Source organism: Zeugodacus cucurbitae, chromosome 5, assembly GCF_028554725.1.
Source record: "Zeugodacus cucurbitae isolate PBARC_wt_2022May chromosome 5, idZeuCucr1.2, whole genome shotgun sequence".
Classification (NCBI taxonomy): domain Eukaryota; kingdom Metazoa; phylum Arthropoda; class Insecta; order Diptera; family Tephritidae; genus Zeugodacus; species Zeugodacus cucurbitae.
Window position 1 is genome coordinate 27,577,454 of NC_071670.1, and position 23,257 is coordinate 27,600,710.

Consider the following 23,257-nt stretch of genomic DNA (forward strand, 5'->3'; position numbering starts at 1 on the left):
TCAGTTTAAGTTCCTTCCGTTGCTCAATTTGAGGTATACTATATAAACTGCTTATAAAAATCACCAAAAATTAAAATCGTCATCCATATTATTTAGTTGCTTTTCAAACTCGCAAATAAAAAGTGTGTATGTTTATCACCTTGTATCACAGCTATCAACGCATTCAAAATCGCATTTGTGGAGGTGCTCGAAATATACACAGTCGATCGTATTGTTTTGCATTCGCATATGCGAGCTATGGAGCTTCGGCTTAACAATTCGTTGCGACATAATTATGATAGAACACAAATCAACACATAGTAACATCATCCGGACCAAGATTGGGGGTATGCAACGTGATTCTTAAAATCGTCATTTATAAAATGATCCAATGTAATAATGCATATTTATAATTAAAATTGTTTGTTTTGTTACAAAAAGTTTGCCAGTTTTTGACAACTTTTTTGTAGGTTGGAATGTGAAAAAACTTTATATACAATTTTTTTGTACTGTTGTTATTAAATTGCGCCTTTGCGCACTTCTTTTTCAAGTTAATATATTTTTCATTTAGAATTTTAAATAATAATTAAGCACTACCGCTACCTTCTACCTTCTACCTTTTGGCTTTGTTTTATTGTTTTGTACTACCGTGCAATTCGGCAGTTTTTCATTCGTTTGTTTGTTTTGCCCACGTGTTTCGGGTCTTTGTGACGTCATGCGACAGACATGAATAACATTATTGACTGCGACATAATGCAGCATTCGTTTCCATTTGAATATGCTTGACATGGACATGTACACGAGAACACCCCATAGCAGAAAACAAAATATTAGCGAAATGTATGTGTGAATTTGTATCATGACAGCTGACACAGGGTTGCATTTATTTTGCTACGACTGATTGCATGAAAGTAAACATGGTTTTGGTGTAGCATATTTTGCACCATTGTAAATTTTATTTTGTGTTTCTTTTGTTGTTGTGGATTGGAAAACTTTGCAATCCGAGCACCGTGCAATGGTTTCTCAATGGCAAGAGAATCACCCTAATATATTTTGAAATATGAATTTTTTTATTAAATATTTAGTATGTAATATGCACGTACATATAGAATATGGTTAATATAATTGAAATATATAAAAAAATCGACAATAACGATAAAAGTAGCTAAAGAAATATTCGGATACCTCATTATCTATCGCCACTTGCGTTCGTGCTACCAAATTTTATTTTACATAAGTATACCATTCACAATGGTAAAAACGACTCAAAGGATAAATTATTGTCAAAAAGAAAACGTAAAGCATGAACGCATTTAAAAACTAAGGAATAAAGATAATTTTTGTGCGCTGATTTAAGTATTTCTCTATTACAAAAAAAAATGGTGAAACATTATTGCGTATGCTTAAAAAACATTTTAGGGCAGGATTGCACCCCAAGTGCTGCCTTGTTTTAATATCGGAATATTATGTTCGATTGGTTTCTCTCCATCGCTTTACCAATCGAAGAAAGCTAGTATAATTTATGCACACATTTTATATGTTCACCGATTTGAAGCAAATTTGATTTAAATAGAATTCATTAAGATCCTCTTTGGACATTTTCAAAAACATCCATACAACACTATTTTGAATAGCGTACCTTTGTTTTACTTAAGTTTGATGATGGTATCACATAGCACATTATATGTGACACATTTCCAGTAGATATAAACTATTAAAAAAAAGTCAGAAAGGGATCTTATTTACATTAAGCGCAGTTCTGTTAATTCGGCCTTAAGAAATTCGTGGAAGCTTAACATCGATTTATTATAGCGCTGTCTGATATGTTGGAATGTCTATTGCATTAGTTGCTATTCTGAATTACATGTACAGCAGAAACTTAATCGCGACCTAAATCAAATTTTCTTGGAAAATCACAGAATTGTTAGTATATAAAAATATAGGTAATAAGATTAATTAAAGTTCAATTCAAATATATATAAACCTATAACAAAATGCCACTGCCTATGTTCAATTTTCACCCACTTACACACATACATATACATATAGTATATGTATAATCTTTGAAAGTCTTCTATGCACGCTTCGGACATTTCGCATGTTTAGTAAATCATTTTGAAGAATACATGGTCAATATCTGATTTACTAAGTCTGACTGATTAGCAGTCATTAAGTTTATCACATTTTTTTTTACTACTCAATTATTGCACTTATGTTTTTTTTTAGTTTTAATGTCGCTGATTGGAGAGTTGCAACGTATGTATGTGGGATGGTATTCAGACCGAAGAACATAATTATATAATTCTAATAGATTCTAATTTTCTTTCTAAAATTAAACAATAAATAACTTTCTGTGACACTTTGGTTACATATAAGCACTTAAATTCCTTGCGACATATTACCAGATAATATTGTGAAATATTTTCTTATATTTCAATGTTATATAATATAAAATTTGCAATTATATCAGAAAATAAGACTAAAGTCTCTCAGTTTCTGCTGTTTAATTATATTTTAGGTAAAACCAAACATGTTAAGTAAACTTTTGAATAATATTAACACAGATTTTCGAAGCTTACACTCTGGCGATGTATAGATGCTTATTGCCAGTAGATTAGAAGAATCTCACAGCATTATTATAAACTGTGAAGAGCTCTCTAGTCCACTAACCATAAAGCATCGAATTTTTAATTTATATTTTATTTAAGCTATAAAATTATTATTATTATTATAAATTCACAAAAAATAAATGTAAATTGATGAATTAATGTATTTGTATAAAATTGTGGAATTAAAAATACACCTATCGACTTCCAATAATTACACAACTTGTGCACATGCAATACGCACCTGATCGAAGTTTCTTCAAAATGGACTTGAAGTTGTGTTAATCGACGCATTTATGTGTATAAAATTTCCTTATCTGTTCTTCAGTTTCAATAAAGATAAAATGACAAATACAATGGCAGATCATTTAATTCCTATTAGGAAAAACGTGACAAAAATTAATAAATAAAGAATTGATTATTTCCAATATTGCCTTGGAGACTATATATATTTGTTGGAAAACCATTGCTAGTAGAAAAAATGTTAAGTCAGAGCATAAATCGAGATATTTCGTTTTGTTGTTGCCGAATATTCAAAAATTTCTCAGTGGGACTGTACGTACATTTTATAAAATATATTGATTAGATTGATTAAGCCCTGTAGATTTTGTATGTATATGTTCAAGTATATTTACATGTACTTATTAATATCAATGACTGTTTATATGTTTCTTTTAATACGTATGTACATAGGTACCTATATACCATATTTATATAATCAAATAAAAATTTATTTTAGTCTTTATTTAATATTTATCAAATGTGAATCGAATGTATATACTGCATATGAATACTGTTTATTAATCGTTGGAACTTTTTTGTTGTGAAGTTCTGCTATAAAGATAGTACACTATACTACTACTTACTATTTACTATACAATATCGTAAAATCACATAATTAACTACATATTTATTTAAATCTGCCATTTCTTGAATTAAAGGGCCCCGAAAAAAATTATTATAAAAAACGAACATATGTATGAAATAGTTATTCAAATTATATATGTATATATTAGTTCCTATTACTCCTGCAGTGAGCATAGGGCCACAATATGTGGGCCATAATTATTGGTACGAAATCACGATGTTGAATATTGTTTAACAACAACTGGAGTTATGTAATTTGATTTTATTTATTGAGGATACGAGTTGGGATCTATAGAAAAAATGTTTTTGGTAAAAGTCGCAATATACTATCTTCTTCTTCTTAACTGGCGTAGAAACCGCTTACGCGGTTATAGCCGAGTCCACAACAGTGCGCCACGCATCTCTCCTTTTGGCGGTTTGGCGCCAATTGGTAATACCAAGTGAAGACAGGTCCTTCTCCACCTGGTCCTTCCACCGGAGTGGAGGTCTCCCTCTTCCTCGGCTTCCACCAGCGGGTACTGCATCGAAAACTTTCAAACTGGGGCACTTTCATCCATTCGAACAACATGACCCAGCCAGCGTAGCCGCTGTCTTTTTATTCGCTGAACTATGTCAATGTCGTCGTATAAATCGTACAGCTCATCGTTCCATCTTCTGCGGTATTCGCCGTTGCCAATGTTTAAGGGACCGTAAATCTTCCGCAAAACCTTTCTCTCGAAAACTCCTAGTGCCGTCTCATCGGATGTTGACATCGTCCACGCTTCTGCACCATAAAGTAGGACGGGAATGATGAGGGACTTGTAGAGTTTAGTTTTTGTTCGTCGAGAGAGGACTTTACTTTTCAATTGCCTACTCAGTCCATAGTAGCACCTGTTGGCAAGAGTGATTCTGCGTTGGATTTCAAGGCTGACATTATTATCGGTGTTAATGTTGGTTCCTAGGTATACGAAATTACCTACAACTTCAAAGTTATGACTGTCAACAGTGACGTGGGAGCCAAGACGCGAATGCGCTGACTGTTTGTTTGATGACAGGAGATATTTCGTCTTGTCCTCGTTCACCACCAGACCCATTCGCTTCGCTTCCTTATCCAGGCGGGAAAAAGCAGAACTAACGGCGCGGGTGTTGTTTCCAATGATATCGATATCATCGGCGTACGCCAGTAGCTGTACACTCTTGTAGAAGATTGTACCTTCTCTATTTAGCTCTGCAGCTCTTATAATTTTCTCCAGCATCAAGTTAAAGAAGTCGCACGATAGCGAGTCACCTTGTCTGAAACCACGTTTGGTATCGAACGGCTCGGAGAGGTCCTTCCCGATCCTGACGGAGCTTTTGGTGTTGCTCAACGTCAACTTACACAGCCGTATTAGTTTTGCGGGGATACCAAATTCAGACATCGCGGCATAAAGGCAGCTCCTTTTCGTGCTGTCGAAAGCAGCTTTAAAGTCGACAAATAGATGGTGTGTGTCGATCCTTTTTTCACGGGTCTTTTCCAAGATTTGGCGCATGGTGAATATCTGGTCAGTTGTTGATTTTCCAGGTCTAAAGCCACACTGATAAGGTCCAATCAGTTTGTTGACGGTGGGCTTTAGTCTTTCACACAGTACGCTCGATAGAACCTTATAAGCGATGTTAAGGAGGCTTATCCCACGATAGTTGGCGCAGATTGTGGGGTCTCCCTTTTTGTGGATTGGGCAGAGTACACTGAGATTCCAATCGTCGGGCATGCTTTCTTCCGACCATATTTCGCAAAGAAGCTGATGCATGCACCTTATCAGCTCTTCGCCGCCGTATTTGAATAGCTCGGCCGGCAATCCATCGGCCCCCGCCGCCTTGTTGTTCTTCAAGCGGGTAATTGCTATTCTAATTTCTTCACGGTCGGGCAATGGAACATCTGTTCCATCGTCGTCGATTGGGGAATCGGGTTCGCCATCTCCAGGTGTTGTACTTTCACTGCCATTCAGCAGGCTGGAGAAGTGTTCCCTCCACAAACACAGTATACTCTGGTCATCAACCACTAGATCACCGCTGGGGGTCCTACAGGAGTGTGCTCCGGTCTTGAAACCTTCAGTTAGTCGCCGCATCTTTTCGTAAAATTTTCGAGCATTACCCCTGTCGGCCAGCTTGTCAAGCTCTTCATACTCACGCATTTCTGCCTCTTTCTTTCTTTTTCTGCAAATGCGTCTCGCTTCCCTCTTCAGCTCTCGGTATCTTTCCCATCCCGCTCGTGTTGCGGTCGATCGCAACATTGCGAGGTAGGCAGTCTGTTTTCTCTCCACTGCGAGACGACAATCCTCATCATACCAGCTGTTTTTTTGGCTTTTCCGAAAGCCAATGGTTTCGGTTGCAGCTGTACGTAAGGAGTTTGATATGCCGCCCCACAGCTCCCTTATACCGAGATGCTGATGAGTGCTCTCAGAGAGCAGGAGTGCAAGTCGAGTAGAAAATTGTTCGGCTGTCGGTTGTGATTGCAGCTTCTCGATGTCGAACCTTCCTTGTGTTTGTTGACGTGTGCGCTTTTCTACACAGAGGCGGGTGCGTATCTTAGCTGCTACAAGATAGTGGTCCGAGTCGATGTTGGGACCACGAAGCGTACGCACATCAAAAACACTGGAGACATGTCGTCCATCTATCACAACATGATCGATCGGGTTGCGAGTGATTCGATCCGGGGACAGCCAAATAGCTTGATGGATTTTCTTATGCTGGAATCTAGTACTACAGATGACCATATTTCGGGCCCCGGCGAAGTCGATCAGCCTCAGACCGTTTGGTGATGTTTCGTCATGGAGGCTGAATTTTCCGACTGTTGTGCCAAAGACACCTTCTTTACCCACCCTAGCGTTGAAATCGCCAAGCACGATTTTGACATCGTGGCGGGGGCAGCGCTCATAGGTACGTTCTAGGCGCTCATAGAAGGTATCTTTGATCACTTCGTCCTTCTCTTCCGTCGGGGCGTGGGCGCAAATCAGCGATATGTTGAAGAACCTCGCTTTGATGCGGATTGTGGCTAGACGTTCATCCACCGGAGTGAATGCCAGGACTCGACGACGGAGTTTCTCTCCCACCACGATTCCCACACCGAATTTGCGCTCCTTTATATGGCCACTGTAGAGATGTCACAAGGACCCACCTTCTTCCGTCCTTGTCCCGTCCATCGCATTTCTTGGATTGCGGTGATGCGGGATTCGCCTTCTCACTTTAGCTCGCTTCCAGACGGATGTCTGTTGGCTACCCAGAGGATACTTGGTCGAAGACCGGAAGTTGTGAGCTGCTTGAGCCACATGTAAAAGAATCGTTCCTGGCCACTCCCAAGTGAATGGCAGTCAGAAACTTTCCTCACTTACGTGAACTTCTACATATGACTCCATCCTCCTATACTATCAAGGGGAGGTAATATTCGGTTTGCACTATTCGGATAGTCGTCAGTCATCGACTATTCGTTTAACCGCTCATTTTCGACTATTCGGTTAACCGTTCGTCGTCGACTATTCGAATAGTGCAAGCATATAAATTTATCAAAATATTTTTATTGAAAAAAGTGAAACATTTTACCTAACAATTAACTTGCTTTAAAATACAAAAATAACAATGATTTCACGGGAACCATTAAGTAATGACAAAATAGTTTTTAACCATTTAAACTGGGCGAATGTATTAAATCAGTATTTTTCATAAAACGTCTACTTTGATATAAGACAGTTAAAAGGTTAACATTTGTTGGTTGCAAGCAGCTTAAGCAATGTTTCCAGCAATGGAGAACGTCCTCTCTGATTCTGATAAAGTGACTGGAATTGTGATTTCAAACAATTTTCATTTATTCGAATAGTGATAGTATAGTCGTAACATTGCGAATAGTCGTAACATTGCGATTAATCGAATAGTACTAACCGGTTAATATTCGTACGAACGGTTACAAAACGGATATTTGAATAATTGGTTTTCAGGTTAATCGAATAATTCTAAGAGCCCTAGTTTATATACATATTAAGTATATATTAATAATTTAGTTTGATACCTTTATTAGTGTTTATGTCATCTATTGTAAAGTCAGATAAGGCAATGCGATTATAAATTGTATTCTATAGAAAGTAGGCCATAACCAACTGTACTAAAAAGGCCTCAACAAAACGAAATAATTTTATAACTACATACATATGCATGTACATATAATTTATAATATTTATTGTGCAAGCAGTTTTAGTGGGCTATATTTTAGTAGTCACAAGACCATTGAGTCATTGTTAAAATATGTATTTGTTTGTAGAATGTTATCAAAATATGTAATTCAATCAAAATGTTTTTCAAATATGCGTTATTTTGGACAACAGAAGAAATGGAGTTCTAAATTTATGATATGTACTGTACTATGTACTGGCAAACACGTACACTTGGAGATACTTTTGAACATCTTAATAAATATTATATTTCACAAAATACTTATATTGTATCGTTGAAAACAAGCTTAAACAATAAAAACATACAAGATTGTAAGTAACATAATGTTGGTTGCTATTCTTAAGAATGTGAACATTGCTGTGTTAGCGCATGAAAGTTGAAAATTTTCTACTTCTGTGCATCTTCGAATACGAGTTCTAATTTTTTCTTTCTAATTTTGTACTAGTTGTGCGGCTAACAACCGCAATATTTGCTTTCTATCCAATTTTATTTCACCAAAATGGAATTATTATTGCCAATCTGCTGTTATGGGACTTTATAACTCGCTTTGCTGTCGTCTGTCACCCACAAAATTGGAACTGATTAAAAGCGCAGTTAATCGGGAATAACTCTGCCGTCTGTCTAGCCTATTAGGAATGTGGGAGAGAGTTTTACAGTTCGTGAAAAAAAACACCCAGAAAAAGTTGCAACAGGTCGTACATCTGACCTTTTTAATGACACTTGCCAAACTCATTTCCGGAACATTCTGAGAGGGAGGAAGAAACAAACCTCTTTGGACATTTTTTTTCTAAACGGCCTACAGGTGGAAGCGAGGAAAATGTAGCGAAAAAGGCAAAGACCAGTGACATTTTGTAGGTTGGAACGAATTAATAGTAGTTCAATTGTTTTGTATGGGGAAATTTGCTTCGAGATACGAGTAATAATTCAAGATACGAGCAAGGTTGCGGAACGAATTAAAATCGTATGTCGAGGTACCACTGTAATTTCAATGTATAAAAAACAGCAGATATATTTTATCTCGGATATATTAAGATATTGAAAGCAATAGTTAGGAGAACATTACTATAATACTTTATTCTATTTAACTTATAGCGGAGTATAAAAACAATACAAATTTAATAAATATTCGTTAGAATATTACATATTGCTTGGTTAACTGGACAGAATTTTGGGAAAATTATTATTAATATACATACCAAAGAGTTAACTCAAAATAATTTGTTTATTACTTTTAAATGTAGTGTGTAGGCGAGACGAATGATAGACAGATATGCAAACAGCAAGTCTTGCATCTTCTTACATCTCTAAAACTAAACCTTTCTAAACCTTTATTTCGATACTCTTTGGTTACACTTAAGTTATTCAACTTTTGTCAATATGAAGAAATTTCTTACATGTTAAAGTTATAAATATAAATGATACCTTTGATAATTAAGTTTTTCCAAGCGCCAGCACTTCCATATAAATCAACTACAATATTTATATTAATATCATTAACACATATGTACTTTCAAAACACTCTGGCGATGTAAAAGATGCTTATTGCCAGTAGATTAGAAGAATCTCACAACATGGTTATAATCTGTGAAGAGCTCCCTAGTCCACTAACCATAAAGCATCGAATTTTTAATTATGTTTTTATTTAAGCTATTAATTTAAATGAAATATGTATATTATTATTATTGTAAATTCACAACAAATAAATGTAAATTGATGAATTAATGTATTTGTATAAAATTGTGGAATGAAAAATACACCTATCGACTTTCAATAATTACACAACTTGTGCACATACAATACGCACCTGATCGAAGTTTCTTCAAAATGGACTCGATGTTGTGTTAATCGACGCATTTATGTATATAATATTTTCTTATCTGAATATAGATAAAATGACAAATACAATGGCAGTGCCTTTAATTCCTATTAGGGAAAATCAAACAAAAAATAATTGAATGTTCCCAATATAGCCTTCAAGATTAAACATATTTATTTGAGAGTCAGTTATATAGCAGTAAAAATTTTAATTAAGTGCAAGAATCAAGATATTTCAACAAATTTTTTGGTCCTATAGGGAGGAATGAAGATTTTCAAGTCAAGTCAAGATTTTCATTTCTTGAATTTTTGAACCAAGTAATTTTATAACGAATTAAAGTCATGGTATATATATCTACCAATATAAGGACAATGCATTGCTTGTGTTCACATTTTTTCAATGGGATTGTACAAAAATGTTGTAGAACATATTGAATAGATTAGTTAAGCACTGTAGTTTTTGTGTGCACATATGTACACATAGTATTTTTATACAGGTATGTATTAATATCGATAACTTATATATTTGATATGTTCAAATTCATATATATATATGTATGTACAAATGTATATTTATATAATCATATTAACTTTTTTCCTCTCAGAATTTCAGCAGTAAAAGCAATTTTTAAACCAGATACAGTGTCTCAGAATTATAATGGAACAGTATATAGTGATCCTTATTATAAGGTTATAAGTAGTATGTATAAATATTTTGTATTTAATTTTGGAATGTACATATACATACATATATTATATAAATAAAAACCAAGTAAGGAAGTGCTAAGTTCGGGTGTAACCGAACATTTTATACTCTCGCAATTTATTGACGTAATTTTATAAAGATAACACAATTCGACCCATATATTCGGTATAAAGTTCAATAGAATAACGAGAATCATCATAAATATTATATGGGGACTGAGGTAATTCCAAAACCGATTTCACTCGTTTTCACCACCAAGATACAATGTATCGAAGACTATGCGCTTACTTAATTTAATATTACTTATAATTAGGTATATGTGATCTGGGGGAAGCTATGGCCCGATTTTCACCATTTCAGGTACAGAAAGAAACTGTTATAAGAAAAAAATTCAGAGCGAATGAATTACATTCAAATATCTGAGGGATTTACCTATATTTTCGGTGAAAAATTACCCTAAGGCACTGAGTTCTTCATGTTCGATATCAGGGGCCTTGAAAAGTCATGATCCGATTTTGACTATTTTTCCACAAGTGATGTCACGTAAGTAAACGTAGTTGTGAACCGATTTCGCCCATATTCCACCCGTGTCATCAGGGTGTCAAGTGTTATATACCGAATTTCATTGAAATCGGTCGAATAGTTCTTGAGATATGGTTTTTGACCCATAAGTGGTGTAAAATTTGGTGTTTCTGACGTTTTTCGTTAGTGAGTTAACGCACTTTTAGTAATTTTCAACCTAACCTTTGTATGGGAGGTGGGCGTTGTTATTATCCGATTTCTTTCATTTTTGGACTGTATAAGGAAATGGCTAAAATAAACGACTGCAGAAAGTTTGGTTTATATAGCTTTATTGGTTTGCCAGTTATATACAAAAAACCTATTTGGGGGCGGGGTCACGCCCACTTTTCAAAAACAATTACATCCAAATGTGCCCCTCCCTAATGGGAACCTATGTTCCAAATTTCATTTTCATAACTTTATTTATGGCTTAGTTATGACACTATATAGGTTTTCGGTTTCCGCCATTTTGTGGGTGTGGCAGTGGACCTTTTTCGAAAGCAACCTCCTCAGGGTGCCAAGGAACATGTGTTCCAAGTTTCATTAAGATATCTTAATTTTTACTCAAGTTATCGCTTGCACGGACAGACGGACGGACAGACATCCGGATTTCAATTCCACTCGTCATCCTGATCATTTATATATATAGAACCCCATATCTAACTCTTATATTTCTTGGTGACACAAACAACCGTTATGTGAACAAAACAATAATACTCTGTGCAACAGGTTGGGAGAGTATAAAAAGTTTGTTAACCTGAATCTGTCATTCGGTTGTCAGAAGGGCTGAAATTTATTCGAGATATTAGTGAATTGTATATCGAACTCGTACGTCATTGTTTAATATACCAAAAAGATACAAGAAAGGAAGGTTGAAATTTAATACATACCGCCAGTATTTTTCGATATAAAGATATATAAAATATATCATATTGAACGAACCGATTTATTACAAAAGAGGTGTTTGTTGATGGTGCCTTACTGAAAATTTTACAGAGGTCTATTTCAGACTGCAAGGATGAAGAAACTGCAAGTCAACTCAAGGGGTCATGACGGATCAGTTTTAGGAAATATGTAGGCCAACAGGTCGAGAGAAGAATGAGAGACACCTCTAGAAGAATAGGTTAATTTCGGACAACCTGGCAGTCCTACTGATCCAAAGACCGTGGGATATAAAGGGAGGTCAAACATCCTGGACATCTCTAGCGTCTGACCCAGAGCTTGTGTGGTGTTTAGGGAAACCTTTAAAATGGGCAGGTTCTGTAATGCACTTTGGAGTATATTTCAAGCAGATTAGTTACATGTTACATATTTAAATTTTTACCCAAATTATCGCTTGCACGGACAGACAGCCAACTGGATTTCAAGCCAAGTGTTGAATTTCACTGTTCCGTTTTCGTTTTCGAATCGTAACGATTTAAGATTGTGTGAAATCGAAATCGTCATATTTTTTCCGGTATGAAATCGGTTGGCCTTGTGCATTCGAAACATATATTTGATAGCGCAAAATTTGGAAAAATGTAATCATTAACATTAGTTATTAAAGCTAAGTTAATTTAGTTTTGGTATTTTATTTCCTATATTTATTAGATAAAATGTACTAAAACTAAAATTGTTCGCATTAAATTATTTGCAATTTGTTTCCTTATATCAGAATCAGACTGTGGCTCAGAATAATGAATGATCCATGACAAAATCTAAATAATGAAAAACCCAGCACACTCGTTCGTCCAAGCACGGTATCTCTGAAATCCCCTTGCGCAAGAGATCTTAACGTAGCTGCTAATTTCAGCTTAAAAGCTCTGGTCGTTGGCTTCATTAGTGGCCTTACATCACTAATAATATTTTGAAATGATTCTTTTTTTATTCTGTAAACCCAAATGAATCTGTAAATAATCAGATGCTGTATTTTAACATTAGGCATACGTATGTAAATCTGTATATGGGATTACACTGACTCTGGAATATCTAAAAGATTTGAGCGATCTCTTAAAATGCGTCGAGCACCTTTCTCATTATTTTTCCAATCATTTCGGTATTAAAATAAGCAGAAACAATAAAAACATTCATAATCACAAAAATAAAATCGCGCGATTTCCAGCATATGCTGGTATATCTAACTCGTTTAGTTTTAGGTGTTTCACTGAAAATGAACAAATATCAAAATCATCACAGGACATCAAAATCGAATTTACTTTTATTTGTATTTACAGCGCACGCTCTAAAAAGTGAATACCCTGAAATGTGAACCCGTTTTTTTGTGCACTGAACGTGAATAAGGCAAGAAAGCTCTAAAACATTTTGCTTCGACCTTAAATAATTCTGTATTTCGTGATTTCCCTAATAGCAAATTACGATTTTTTTGTGGTTGTATGTAACAGGTAACAAATTTCAGTGGTTTCATGAATCATTCGTTCCACAGGTACTGGTTGCTTGTCGCACAACTGCGACAACAGAATCGACGGCCCATAAGAACGCGTGTATTTTAATATTTGACTGATGTCGCTCGTCGCTTGTCGTCTTCTATGTGTTCAGCACATCAAGCGAAAAGGTTGGAGCTCCTTAGTGAGTTCCTTAGAAAATAATAAAGGCTTGTAAATTCTGAGCTTTTAGAACAAGTTTTTGACGTGAAGTTGAATTCGAAAGAATACCAAGATTACTAACGAAAACATATTTTGAAAATCGCAAAAGGCGTTTTCGTATTCGAACATATATTTGAGACTACTTTTTAATGGAAAAGATTCCAGATAATTAGTTTAAACAACCAATGTTCTGTTAATCTCTCTCTAGTTTGTATGAAATTCATGCTCGAAGTGAAAGTGTCTAATATGATTGAAAAAATGTTGAAAAAGTTATATTATTCCACGCTCCTAAGTTCTCGAGATGTTTTCGTTTTTTTGGAAAGCACTAATGATATTGAAAGTTTTAGGCTTCAGGTTTCTCTAAAAGTACATTAAATTTTTAAGGGTCTGAAGTCAATAACATCAGTACCAACAAGTAAGGAAGTGCTAAGTTCGGGTGTAACCGAACATTTTATACTCTCGCAATTTATTTATTTAACTTTATTTATATTATATAATACACACTATGACCCACATATTCGTCATATATATTGTATAAAGTCCATTGAAAGGTGGAAACAATAATATTAGGTTAGAAGCACCGAAGTCCTCGTGTTCAATATATGGGGCCTTAAAAACCTATGGTTACTTTTAGTAATTTTCAACCTAACTTTTGTATGGGAGCTGGGCGTGGTTATGATTCGATTTCTTTCATTTTTGGACTGTATTAGGAAGTGGTTAAAAAAAACGACTGCAGAAAGTTTAGTTTATATAGCTCAATTGGTTTGCGAGATATGTACATGAAACTTAGTAGGGGGCGGGGCCACGCCCACTTCCCCAAAAAAATTATAGTGCGATCCTTCATACCAAATTTTATTTCCATAGCTTTATTTATGGATTAGTTATTGCACTTTATGTGTTTTCGGTTTTCGCCATTTTGTGGGCGTGGCAGTGGTCCGATTTTGCTCATTTTCGAAAGCAACCTTCCTATGGTGCCAAGAAATAAGTGTGCCAAGTTTCATCAAGATATCTTAATTTTTACTCAAGTTACAGCTTGCACAGACGGACGGACGGACGGACGGACGGACAGACAGATAGACTTTCGGATTTGAACTCCACTCTTCACCCTGATCACTTTGGTATATATGTATAACCCTATATCTAACTCGTTTAGTTTTGGGTGTTAAAAACAACCGTTATGTGAACAAAACTATAATACTCTCTTTAGCAACATTTGTTGCGAGAGTATAAAAAAATGTGGAGAGTTATCAAATTTTTCAAGAATATTTTAAGATCAAGTACCTATCTACTATGGGAAATAATAGAGACCGTGTCAACTATCAAAAATATTTTTTCAACAACCACTCTAATAACTTTATGGCCACCTCCGGAAAACATATGGGAGTTTCGAGAAAAATAAATAATTTGGTCCATATATATAACATATTTACGTAGATATTTTGTAAACTTCTCATAGAATCGTTCATAAGCTTTTCCAGACCCATAATACAAATCAGTAAAAAATTGTAGCTGGCCACCTCTTGCGAGCCTTACATCTTAAGTGCTGAACACAAAGACGACGACACGACGTAGCGACGGCTGATTACAAATGTCGCTTTGAAGCCAGCGTCTTGAACATTTTGAAGAGGGCAGCGACATATCAAACAGCAATTTCATTGTTGCCGTACTAAAACCTTTCACTTCAACAAAATTTACATATTTGGTTTAAAGTGAAATTATTTCCCATTGTCGTCGCCAAAATTAGAAACATTTTTAATTTAGCGACAACGACATTTTATTTGGGATTTTGGTAGAACTAACCGAAAATAGCTGGTATAGTTTCTGGGCTTTTATGGGTCGCAGTACTGAAAGTGCACGTGGAGATATTGTTCTCAGTTTTCAGTCTTTCATCCGTGATGGTACCAAGAACAGTACTGGAAGTGCATATGTAGTTTTGGTTCGCAGTTTTGGGTCTTTCATCCGAGATTGTACCAATAATATTCCCCAAATACCTCTACAGTATACTCTCGAATAGTAAATCGATTGGTATTTTGGGTAATTTACTTTTTCGAATAATTTACTTTTCCAAATATATACATAATTGTCTGTTTTTATAATATTAAATGCATTTTTAAACTTAAAAAAATCATTCATTTATTTGCTTCAATAAAACATATGGATTTACATGAAAAACGTATTTACATTTACATACATACATATGTATTTGCTATGAATAGAAAAAATCTTGAATATTCTTTTGTTTTTTTTTTCTTTTGCAATATATTTTCTGACCATTTTTGTACGACAATTCAAAAAGTCTGACACCTGATTTGCATCGTTTTCATTTTTAAACCAGTGGATCAAGTAGGAGAGTTTATTTACTAAAAAGACGCGATAAACAAGAGAGTAAGTGTTTTTGCAACATCGTAAATAACGATGCTTGCTTCGTTTCGAATTTTTTATCACACTCTCTGAAAAGTAAATTAAAAAATTTACTTTTTCGAGGTGCATGTGTAATCTTAAAGGTGATTCACTTTTCCGCGATTATTTACTTTCTGAGAATTGACTTTTCGAGAGTATACTGTATATACATTGCTAAATGATGAATGTAATGTGCAAGAAAGGGATGAACGATCACACATACACAAGAGTTTCGTATACTTTTGTCAATTCGCCCTTAAGAATCGCATAGAAACTTTCATTGAAACTGCTAGTACCGCTCCCAGGCTTTTCACCGAAGAATTCGCCGGTACCTGTCTTGCAGGGTAATTATCCGGTCAGGTGATGTCGAGCTGGAATATCGCTCGAATATAAGTGGAGACCGCACATTGTTCAATGACAGTGATTCTGGCAAGCCAGAGATTGCTGCAATAATCTGTCACTTCAGCACTTTGACAGCTAATTTTTAATTTCGGAAGATAGGTTGTAGTAGTAACAACATCATTGGCATTTTATTTGTTTTGCGTCTTAATAAATTGAAATCGATCGCGAATCAGTACAATTATATTTTACACATATTTCTGTCTCAATATAAAAATGTTTCGTTTCGAGTTGAAATTCATTTAGACCCGAAAAGAAGCGCTAGCTCATTAAGGGAATAACTCCAAAATATTGGATGTTGCACCTGACAGTGTATTATATTTGTATGCACAAAAATACATATATACTATACTATTCAGAGCCGAAACAAGATTTTTAAGTCGCGAACCGTTAGCACTTGGGGAAAACGCAACTCGAAACAAAGGATAAAAAATATATTATTGCGCATCTCCGAAATGAAGTCGCTATGTTACCTGCAAAGTAGAAGAAAGAATTTCTGTGCATCAAAAGGTCACTCTTATGATAAACGATTTGTAGAGTTTGATTTTGGTTCATCGAGAGAGGACTTTACTTTTCAATTGCCTACTCAGTCCAAAGTAGCACGTGTTGGCAAGAGTGATTCTGCGCTGGATTTTGAGGCTGACATTATTCGTGTTGTTGATGCTGGTTCCCAGGTATACGAGTTATGACTGTCAACAGTGAAGTGGGAGCCAAGACGCGAATGCGCCGACTGTTTGCTTGATGACAGGAGATATTTCGTCTTGTCCTCATTCACCTCCTGACCCATTCGCTTCGCCTCCTTATCCATGCGGGAAAAAGCAGAACAAACGGCGCGGTTGTTGCTTCCGATGATATCAATATCATCGGCGTACGCCAGGAGCTGTACACTCTTGTAGAAGATTGTACCTTCTCCGTTTAGCTCTGCAGCTCTTATAATTTTTTTCAGCATCAGGTTAAAGAAGTCGCACGATAGTGAGTCACCTTGTCTGAAACCTCGTTTGGTATCGAACGGCTCGGAGAGGTCCTTCCCAATCATGACGGAGCTTTTGGTGTTGCTCAGCGTCAACTTACACAGCCGTATTAGTTTTGCCGGGATATCAAATTCAGACATCGCGGCGTAAAGGCAGCTCCTTTTGGTGCTGTCGAAAGCTTTAAAATCGACAAAAAGGTGGTGTGTGTCGATCCTCTTTTCACGGGTCTTCTCCAAGATTTGTCGCATGGTCAGTTATCGATTTTTCAGGTCTAAAGCCACACTGATAAGGGCCATCCATAAATTTAGTCACACCTTGAAGGGGGGGAGGGTATCATTCAGAAGTAACATTGTGTAACAAGGGGCAGGGGGGTCAAAAGCTTTGTGACATCACATTTCAAAATTTAGGGCTGCTGCGCTCCTGGGTGCTAGACGACTGGCTGCTCTGTACCACGCTGATCACGCGCGGCTACTTCTGCCGGCGGTGGCGTGGTTTTACCGCTGCGTATGCATGCTTGTTGTTGTTTGCAAGACTGACTGTCGCAAATGCTTCGCGCTGGCGCAGTGACTTCTATTCGTTCCCATTGTTTACTTGACAATTGTATTCTGCCGTGTAACAGTCATAAATTTCTAAGTCGTAGTATTCTGAAGTATTTTTAATTAGCATAATTAAGTATCTATTATTTATTGATTAGTCATTCGTTGTTTCTATACTTTAATATTCAACTAAATGTTGATTTTATTAAAGATTATTCAATAAATATAAGAATAAATAGAATAACCTGTTTTTTTTATTTTATAATAAATCCATAAAATTGGAAAATGGGTGACGTCACGTTAGGGGGGAGGGGGTGAGTTCAAAATGTGACAACTTGTGACAAGGAGGGGGGGAGGGGTTAAAAAGTCCTTAAATACGTGTGACGTAATTTATGGATGGCCCCTAAGGTCCAATCAGTTTGTTGACGGTGGGCCTTAGTCTTCCACACAGTACGCTCGATAGAACATTGTATGCGATATTTAGGAGGCTTATCCCACGGTAATTGGCGCAGATTGTGGGATCTCCCTTTTTATGGATGGATACATGCGCAAAAGTCTACCGCTATTTTCGGCGTTAAACAAATCTACGCAATAAAACGTTTTTTAACACTTACTTTTGAGCCGCATCCATACCTAAAGTTTTATTTAAACAATTATAGTATATTTTAAGTTAAGGGAAAACTTTTGTAAAGTATCTCATGATTTCGGGGTTAAAATGTGTATGGTTGGATAGAGGAGATCCTCAAGATTAAAAAAAAATTTTAGATATGACAATGCCTATTTTTTGTCAGCAACCCTTTTGTTATTGTGTGAATTGATAGCATTTAATAAAAATTAAAATGCTTATTTACAGCAAATTTTTAAGTAATTAATATAAAATAAATACGTAGAAAGAATGTAATGAAGAGCAAAATATAAATTAAAAACTCTCTATATATCGACAAATTACGTGTTAAAACTGTAACTCTCAGGTGAGGTTCCCCTATATCAAACCACACCCAATTTAACCCCTAAATCGTGGGATGCTAAACTAAATCCCAGCCTAAGTTAAAAACATTTAAAAAATAAATATTTGTATTGATCGTTGTGATAATAATATGTCCTTTGAGATATTTTACCATTGCGAATGCTCTAAAAGTGTAAAACAAAATTGTCTAACATTAAGCATGCTTGGATATATTTTTGAATGAGGTATCCACATACTCTCTAGTATGAATTAAATGGATTTTTAGATTGTTACTTCTACGATTAATAAATATTGAAAATAAAAAATATTATAAAAATATATATATTATAAAATGCTTGCCCAACTCTCTTCATATTGTTATGCCTGTAATGTTTCATTCTTAAAAACATTGCAATATCACTTTTTTCGTTCATTGACATTAGTTGTAATCATTCCAAGATTTCAAGACAAATTTATGAATTTGTTTTGCGTAAAATACAATTCGTCAAGTCAAAAAGACAGGCTAAGTGTTTATTCAAAAATGGACCAGTTTTCACATGATTTAACTGTTGCATTGATGGAAGAGACTTCTTTGTTAGATCGAGTGCGAGTAAGTAGGTGGGGCCAACGAAGAAGGACTCGTTCTACGGGGAATTTGCGTAAGTAAAAACCACTGAGGAATCTTTACATTGTATGTATATGAAATTTAAAGACATATAGAGTTAGTCGCACAATAATTAATTTTAATTTAAACATTTTAGCATGTGCGCCGCAACCAACAGAGAAAGAAGACTCTTCTAGTAGCCCAAGCGACATAAGAAAAGCAAGAAATATAGATGGTTTAGATATAAGCAATATTAAATTACCTAATATGAGTGATTCCGATGATAAAGAAACACATTTTCCCACAAAGACTCCTTTGAAAACAGCAATTCGCTTGGGTACACTAGAATCAGATTCCTTAAATGAGACTTTCAGTCCGTCAAGGTAAGATTTCATTACAAACTAATTATTGCTTGATAATCTTTTCATCTAAACATAGGTTTTTTAAATCCAGTGCCAGAAGGAAAAGAAAATTTAAAAAAATGTCTATGGAATGTGATATAGGTATTGTAGCACCAATACAGAATCCAGATACAAGTGTTCATTCGTCATCAACAGTTACAGCTACTGCAACAGGATGTGGTACAGTGAGGAAACGTGTTCTGAAACCCGACCCTAATAACCGCAATAACTTATTTTTTTGTGGAAAACGTAAAAGATCAAATCGTGATCGATACCAAGATTATGATCACACGAAATCCCACTCAACGAGTATGCCCCGCTATTCGAATATGGAAGATAATAAAATACGACCACGAAGTTATTCCTCCACATCGAAACCTCATAGTGACCGTTTGATGCCTTTAAATAAAGGTCTTCTTTCTAGAATAGAAAAAATATCACAATTACAAAAGACTGAATGTGAGCAAAAATCGTCAACTTCTTTTCTGAACAATACTGAAACAAACACCTCTACAATGAGTCTACAAATACAAGAACAACAACAGGAATTCAAAATTCTGCGTAAAAAACGAAGCCAATATCGACGTTCTCAACTCCAAGAATTACAGTTTCCTGTTGAACAGCATCCCATGGATTGCAGTAATATTAATGATTTTCTAAGTTCGAGTTCCCTAAGTTCATCCGAATCCGATGACGAACAAAGTGCAAACGATACGGATCGAGAAGGAGACGATGAACTAACAGATTGGCCAGGAAATGAATGTGTTAGTGGTCCCGCAGACCAAAAAAATGATTTTAAACGTAAACTTACAAAGAAAAATACAAATCCTCTTATGAAATCAGATGAAAGCTCCATTACAGCTATGATGGGTGAAGATGATACAATGATGTTAGGTAGTGAAGATTGGTCACCAAATATTTCAAATGATAATTTAGAACTTCGTTATCGACCATCAGAACCAATCGCTATCACAAACAAAAGTTTTGATTTAGGACGAGGTATATGCGACGAAGCCATCATTCCTTTCAAACAAATAGAAAGCGAAATGTCAGGTGAAACGTCAAATCCATTCCTTTCTTCGCCACCATCACATTTAAATGAAATAAGAGAAATACGTGCTGGTTGCCGACGGATCAAAGATGAGAGACCTGGTTTTAGCATAAAAACAAGTGTTAATGAGCGGCTTGCTCGATTCTTGCAAGACCCGAGACAAGTACAAATCCGTCTGCCCGATATAGAAATCTATGAGCATGAAAGCTTACTTAATCTGGCCACATTGTATTCTTTACATATCACATTGACAAATGGATGCGCCATACTTAACAAGACCAGGTAAACTCTACATCCTTAATTCAAATTTACGTATATTAAAAAGACATTCAATTTATATCATATAGCAACACAACTCAATCTATTCATATTGACCAAAACGGTTTGCAAAATTGTTTGCTTAGTGACTTTAAAAGGCGATGTTATGGAAACGAAAGTGAAAGTGTCCCAAGGGACTAGAAGTTCAACAATAACCTTACACCATTAGTCAACACATGAAAGATATAAATAAATAAAATAGTTGCGATTGTTTTATGATTTTAAAGCAACTGCGCTTTGAGTATTTATTATATTTTATACGTTTTTATATGAGCAAGAGTTTATTCAAAAAATTATGAATGAAAAGTGTTTTAATACCATGTATATTTATTTAAATAGTTCGTTGTTTGTAAATAGTTTTTTTTGTAAATACACATGAATATGTAACATATTTTATATAATATATATATATTATACAAAATTTTATAAACTAATTTAGTTTATCCAAAGGTTAATCTTCCACAATGACTTTAACAGATTTTTTTCTTAGTATAGAAACGCAATTATGAAAGCTACAATACGAAGAAGGTATATCATTTTTATCTCGGAGGGCCCTGAAAGTTTAATTAAGTATAATTAATAAGAGCATTTTTTTACCATGCGGTAATGTCCCATATATTTAATTTTTTTCTGTTAGAAATCATGATTTAGACATTTTTTCCTTAGAATAATATATACAATATTATTTGTACACATTATGGTTCTTCTACATTTAATATATTTTCACCATATAGCGCAGATATAGCCACAAGCCGCGAATCTAAATAATTGTGTTCTACTTCACATCTGTTTCCAACACCAGCCAATTCAATTACTTGCTTCATACAAGCGTTGCGTGGTAAATAAAACACCACATTTTCACTAAATCTCTTGGCGATATTCATTAATTTCGTTGCACCTGAAGGTTGTAAGTAACATTCAATATCATAGTATTCTATTCGTTTATACTTTGGACCTCCCCAAGGAGGACTTAAAAATACTATATCGCTACGAAAATTGCCAGATTCGCCTAATTGCAGGAAGTCGCCAATAACGAAATCAATTTTATCTGCCACCCCATAAATTTTGGCATTGTGTTTCGCCATATTTATTTTTACAGGGTCGATATCAATTGCTATAACTCGCTTACAGGTACGCGCAAATTGTATAGCATTTCCTCCGCAACCACAGAATGCGTCTATAATTATATCGCATGATAGACGTTCCGCTAAATGAGCAGCAATTTTTTCAGGTGTAACTGAGAACCAACTTTCACAATCCAACCGAATGCCATCATCATATCGTGAAAATAGAGAAAAACGTTTTCGCCAGTATTTGAGCATACCTTTATTTTCCAAAAGAAACGATGGAACATGTCGAAGCTTTCGATTTGTTTTCTTCTTTTTAATTACTTTCTCTTTAATATCATATAATGAAAGTGATTTCTGGGCATTTTTATCGACATCTTTTGGCTCATTTTTTTGTAATCTTGATTGTTTTATGTCCATATTTAAGAAATCCTCCTCTTCATCGGAGAAAAACCCGCTGTACACCTGCTGTAAGTTATTGCACTTTTGTGGATGATTTTTCCTAACACTTTGTGCTTTACCAAATGCTGTAGGTAGTCCAAGAAGCTTTAATTGTGCAAAGTCCACCGTAAGACTATTATTGAAGGGTTCTTCAAGTTTATCCTCTATGACCTCAATACTTTGTTCATCTAAAGATTTATGCAAATGTTTATAATATTCGTAAAAAATTATTGCATAAAACTGGTATTGTTCTGCGTATATATTTTTGTAGTACTCCTCCCAATTTTGTATTTTTTTCCCCTCAGAATCATCAAATACGTTTTCAGTGTCTTGGTTCAATGTTTCTTCGGACTAAAATTATTTTTTTTATTATTTTATAACATTATTTTAAAACCAATGCCACATACCCATTCTTTTTTCCTTTCATGATCCCAATATTTTTCGGACACAATGTTATCACCATTTGAATACCAGAATTCCAAAAACTTTGTTTGCTGCTTAGACTCGTACCTTTCTGCAATACAGCGCTGGATGTGTTCTAAGCTTTCTCCTGCCTTAAAAATCTGATTAAAAACGTACAATTGAGGTTGACATCCAGTTGACTCCACAAAATATTGGTACATAGTACAAATTGTGAACTTTTTTGTCATAAGGCTAATACATTAAGGATAAAGCTCACATTAATTTTGCTTCCTTGTCCAACCAATTTATTTATTTTGATTCCATATGCGGCATGTCATTGTCAAAGAGATGACAAAATCACATGATTATTCGATAAGCGATTATAAATATTTTTCAACAAAGTTTGCACAAACTATATATAGCATC

The 23,257-nt window shown here is 35.1% G+C and overlaps 2 protein-coding genes and 1 long non-coding RNA gene across 6 annotated transcripts; 2 read left to right on the forward strand and 1 right to left on the reverse strand.

Annotated features, from left to right (window-relative positions):
• Nucleotides 1-6,582: 6,582 nt before the first annotated feature.
• Nucleotides 6,583-10,270, forward strand: LOC128922340 (uncharacterized). Its single transcript, XR_008471582.1, has 2 exons — nt 6,583-9,943; nt 10,052-10,270. It is a non-coding gene; the product is annotated as an uncharacterized LOC128922340 (long non-coding RNA).
• An 8,674-nt stretch (nt 10,271-18,944) lies between these two features.
• On the forward strand, nt 18,945-21,236 carry LOC105215402 (uncharacterized). Of its 4 annotated transcripts, none has more exons than XM_029042336.2 (5): nt 18,945-19,206; nt 19,309-19,534; nt 19,605-19,654; nt 19,709-20,885; nt 20,951-21,236. In XM_029042336.2, the coding sequence occupies exons 1-5, from the start codon at nt 19,023-19,025 to the stop codon at nt 21,060-21,062; spliced, it is 1,749 nt and encodes a 582-aa protein (XP_028898169.1). In that variant the 5' UTR covers nt 18,945-19,022; the 3' UTR covers nt 21,063-21,236. The 4 variants fall into 4 exon arrangements, with proteins under 4 accessions (XP_028898169.1, XP_011187598.1, XP_011187597.1 ...); XM_011189296.3 differs by having other exon boundaries at nt 18,946-19,206; nt 19,590-19,654; XM_011189295.3 differs by having other exon boundaries at nt 18,946-19,206; nt 19,605-20,885.
• Nucleotides 21,237-21,475: 239 nt separating this feature from the next.
• On the reverse strand, nt 21,476-23,192 carry LOC105215400 (trimethylguanosine synthase). Its single transcript, XM_011189293.3, has 2 exons — nt 22,837-23,192; nt 21,476-22,780 (listed from the first exon to the last, which is right to left on the reverse strand). The coding sequence occupies exons 1-2, from the start codon at nt 23,077-23,079 to the stop codon at nt 21,617-21,619; spliced, it is 1,407 nt and encodes a 468-aa protein (XP_011187595.1). The 5' UTR covers nt 23,080-23,192; the 3' UTR covers nt 21,476-21,616.
• Nucleotides 23,193-23,257: the final 65 nt, after the last annotated feature.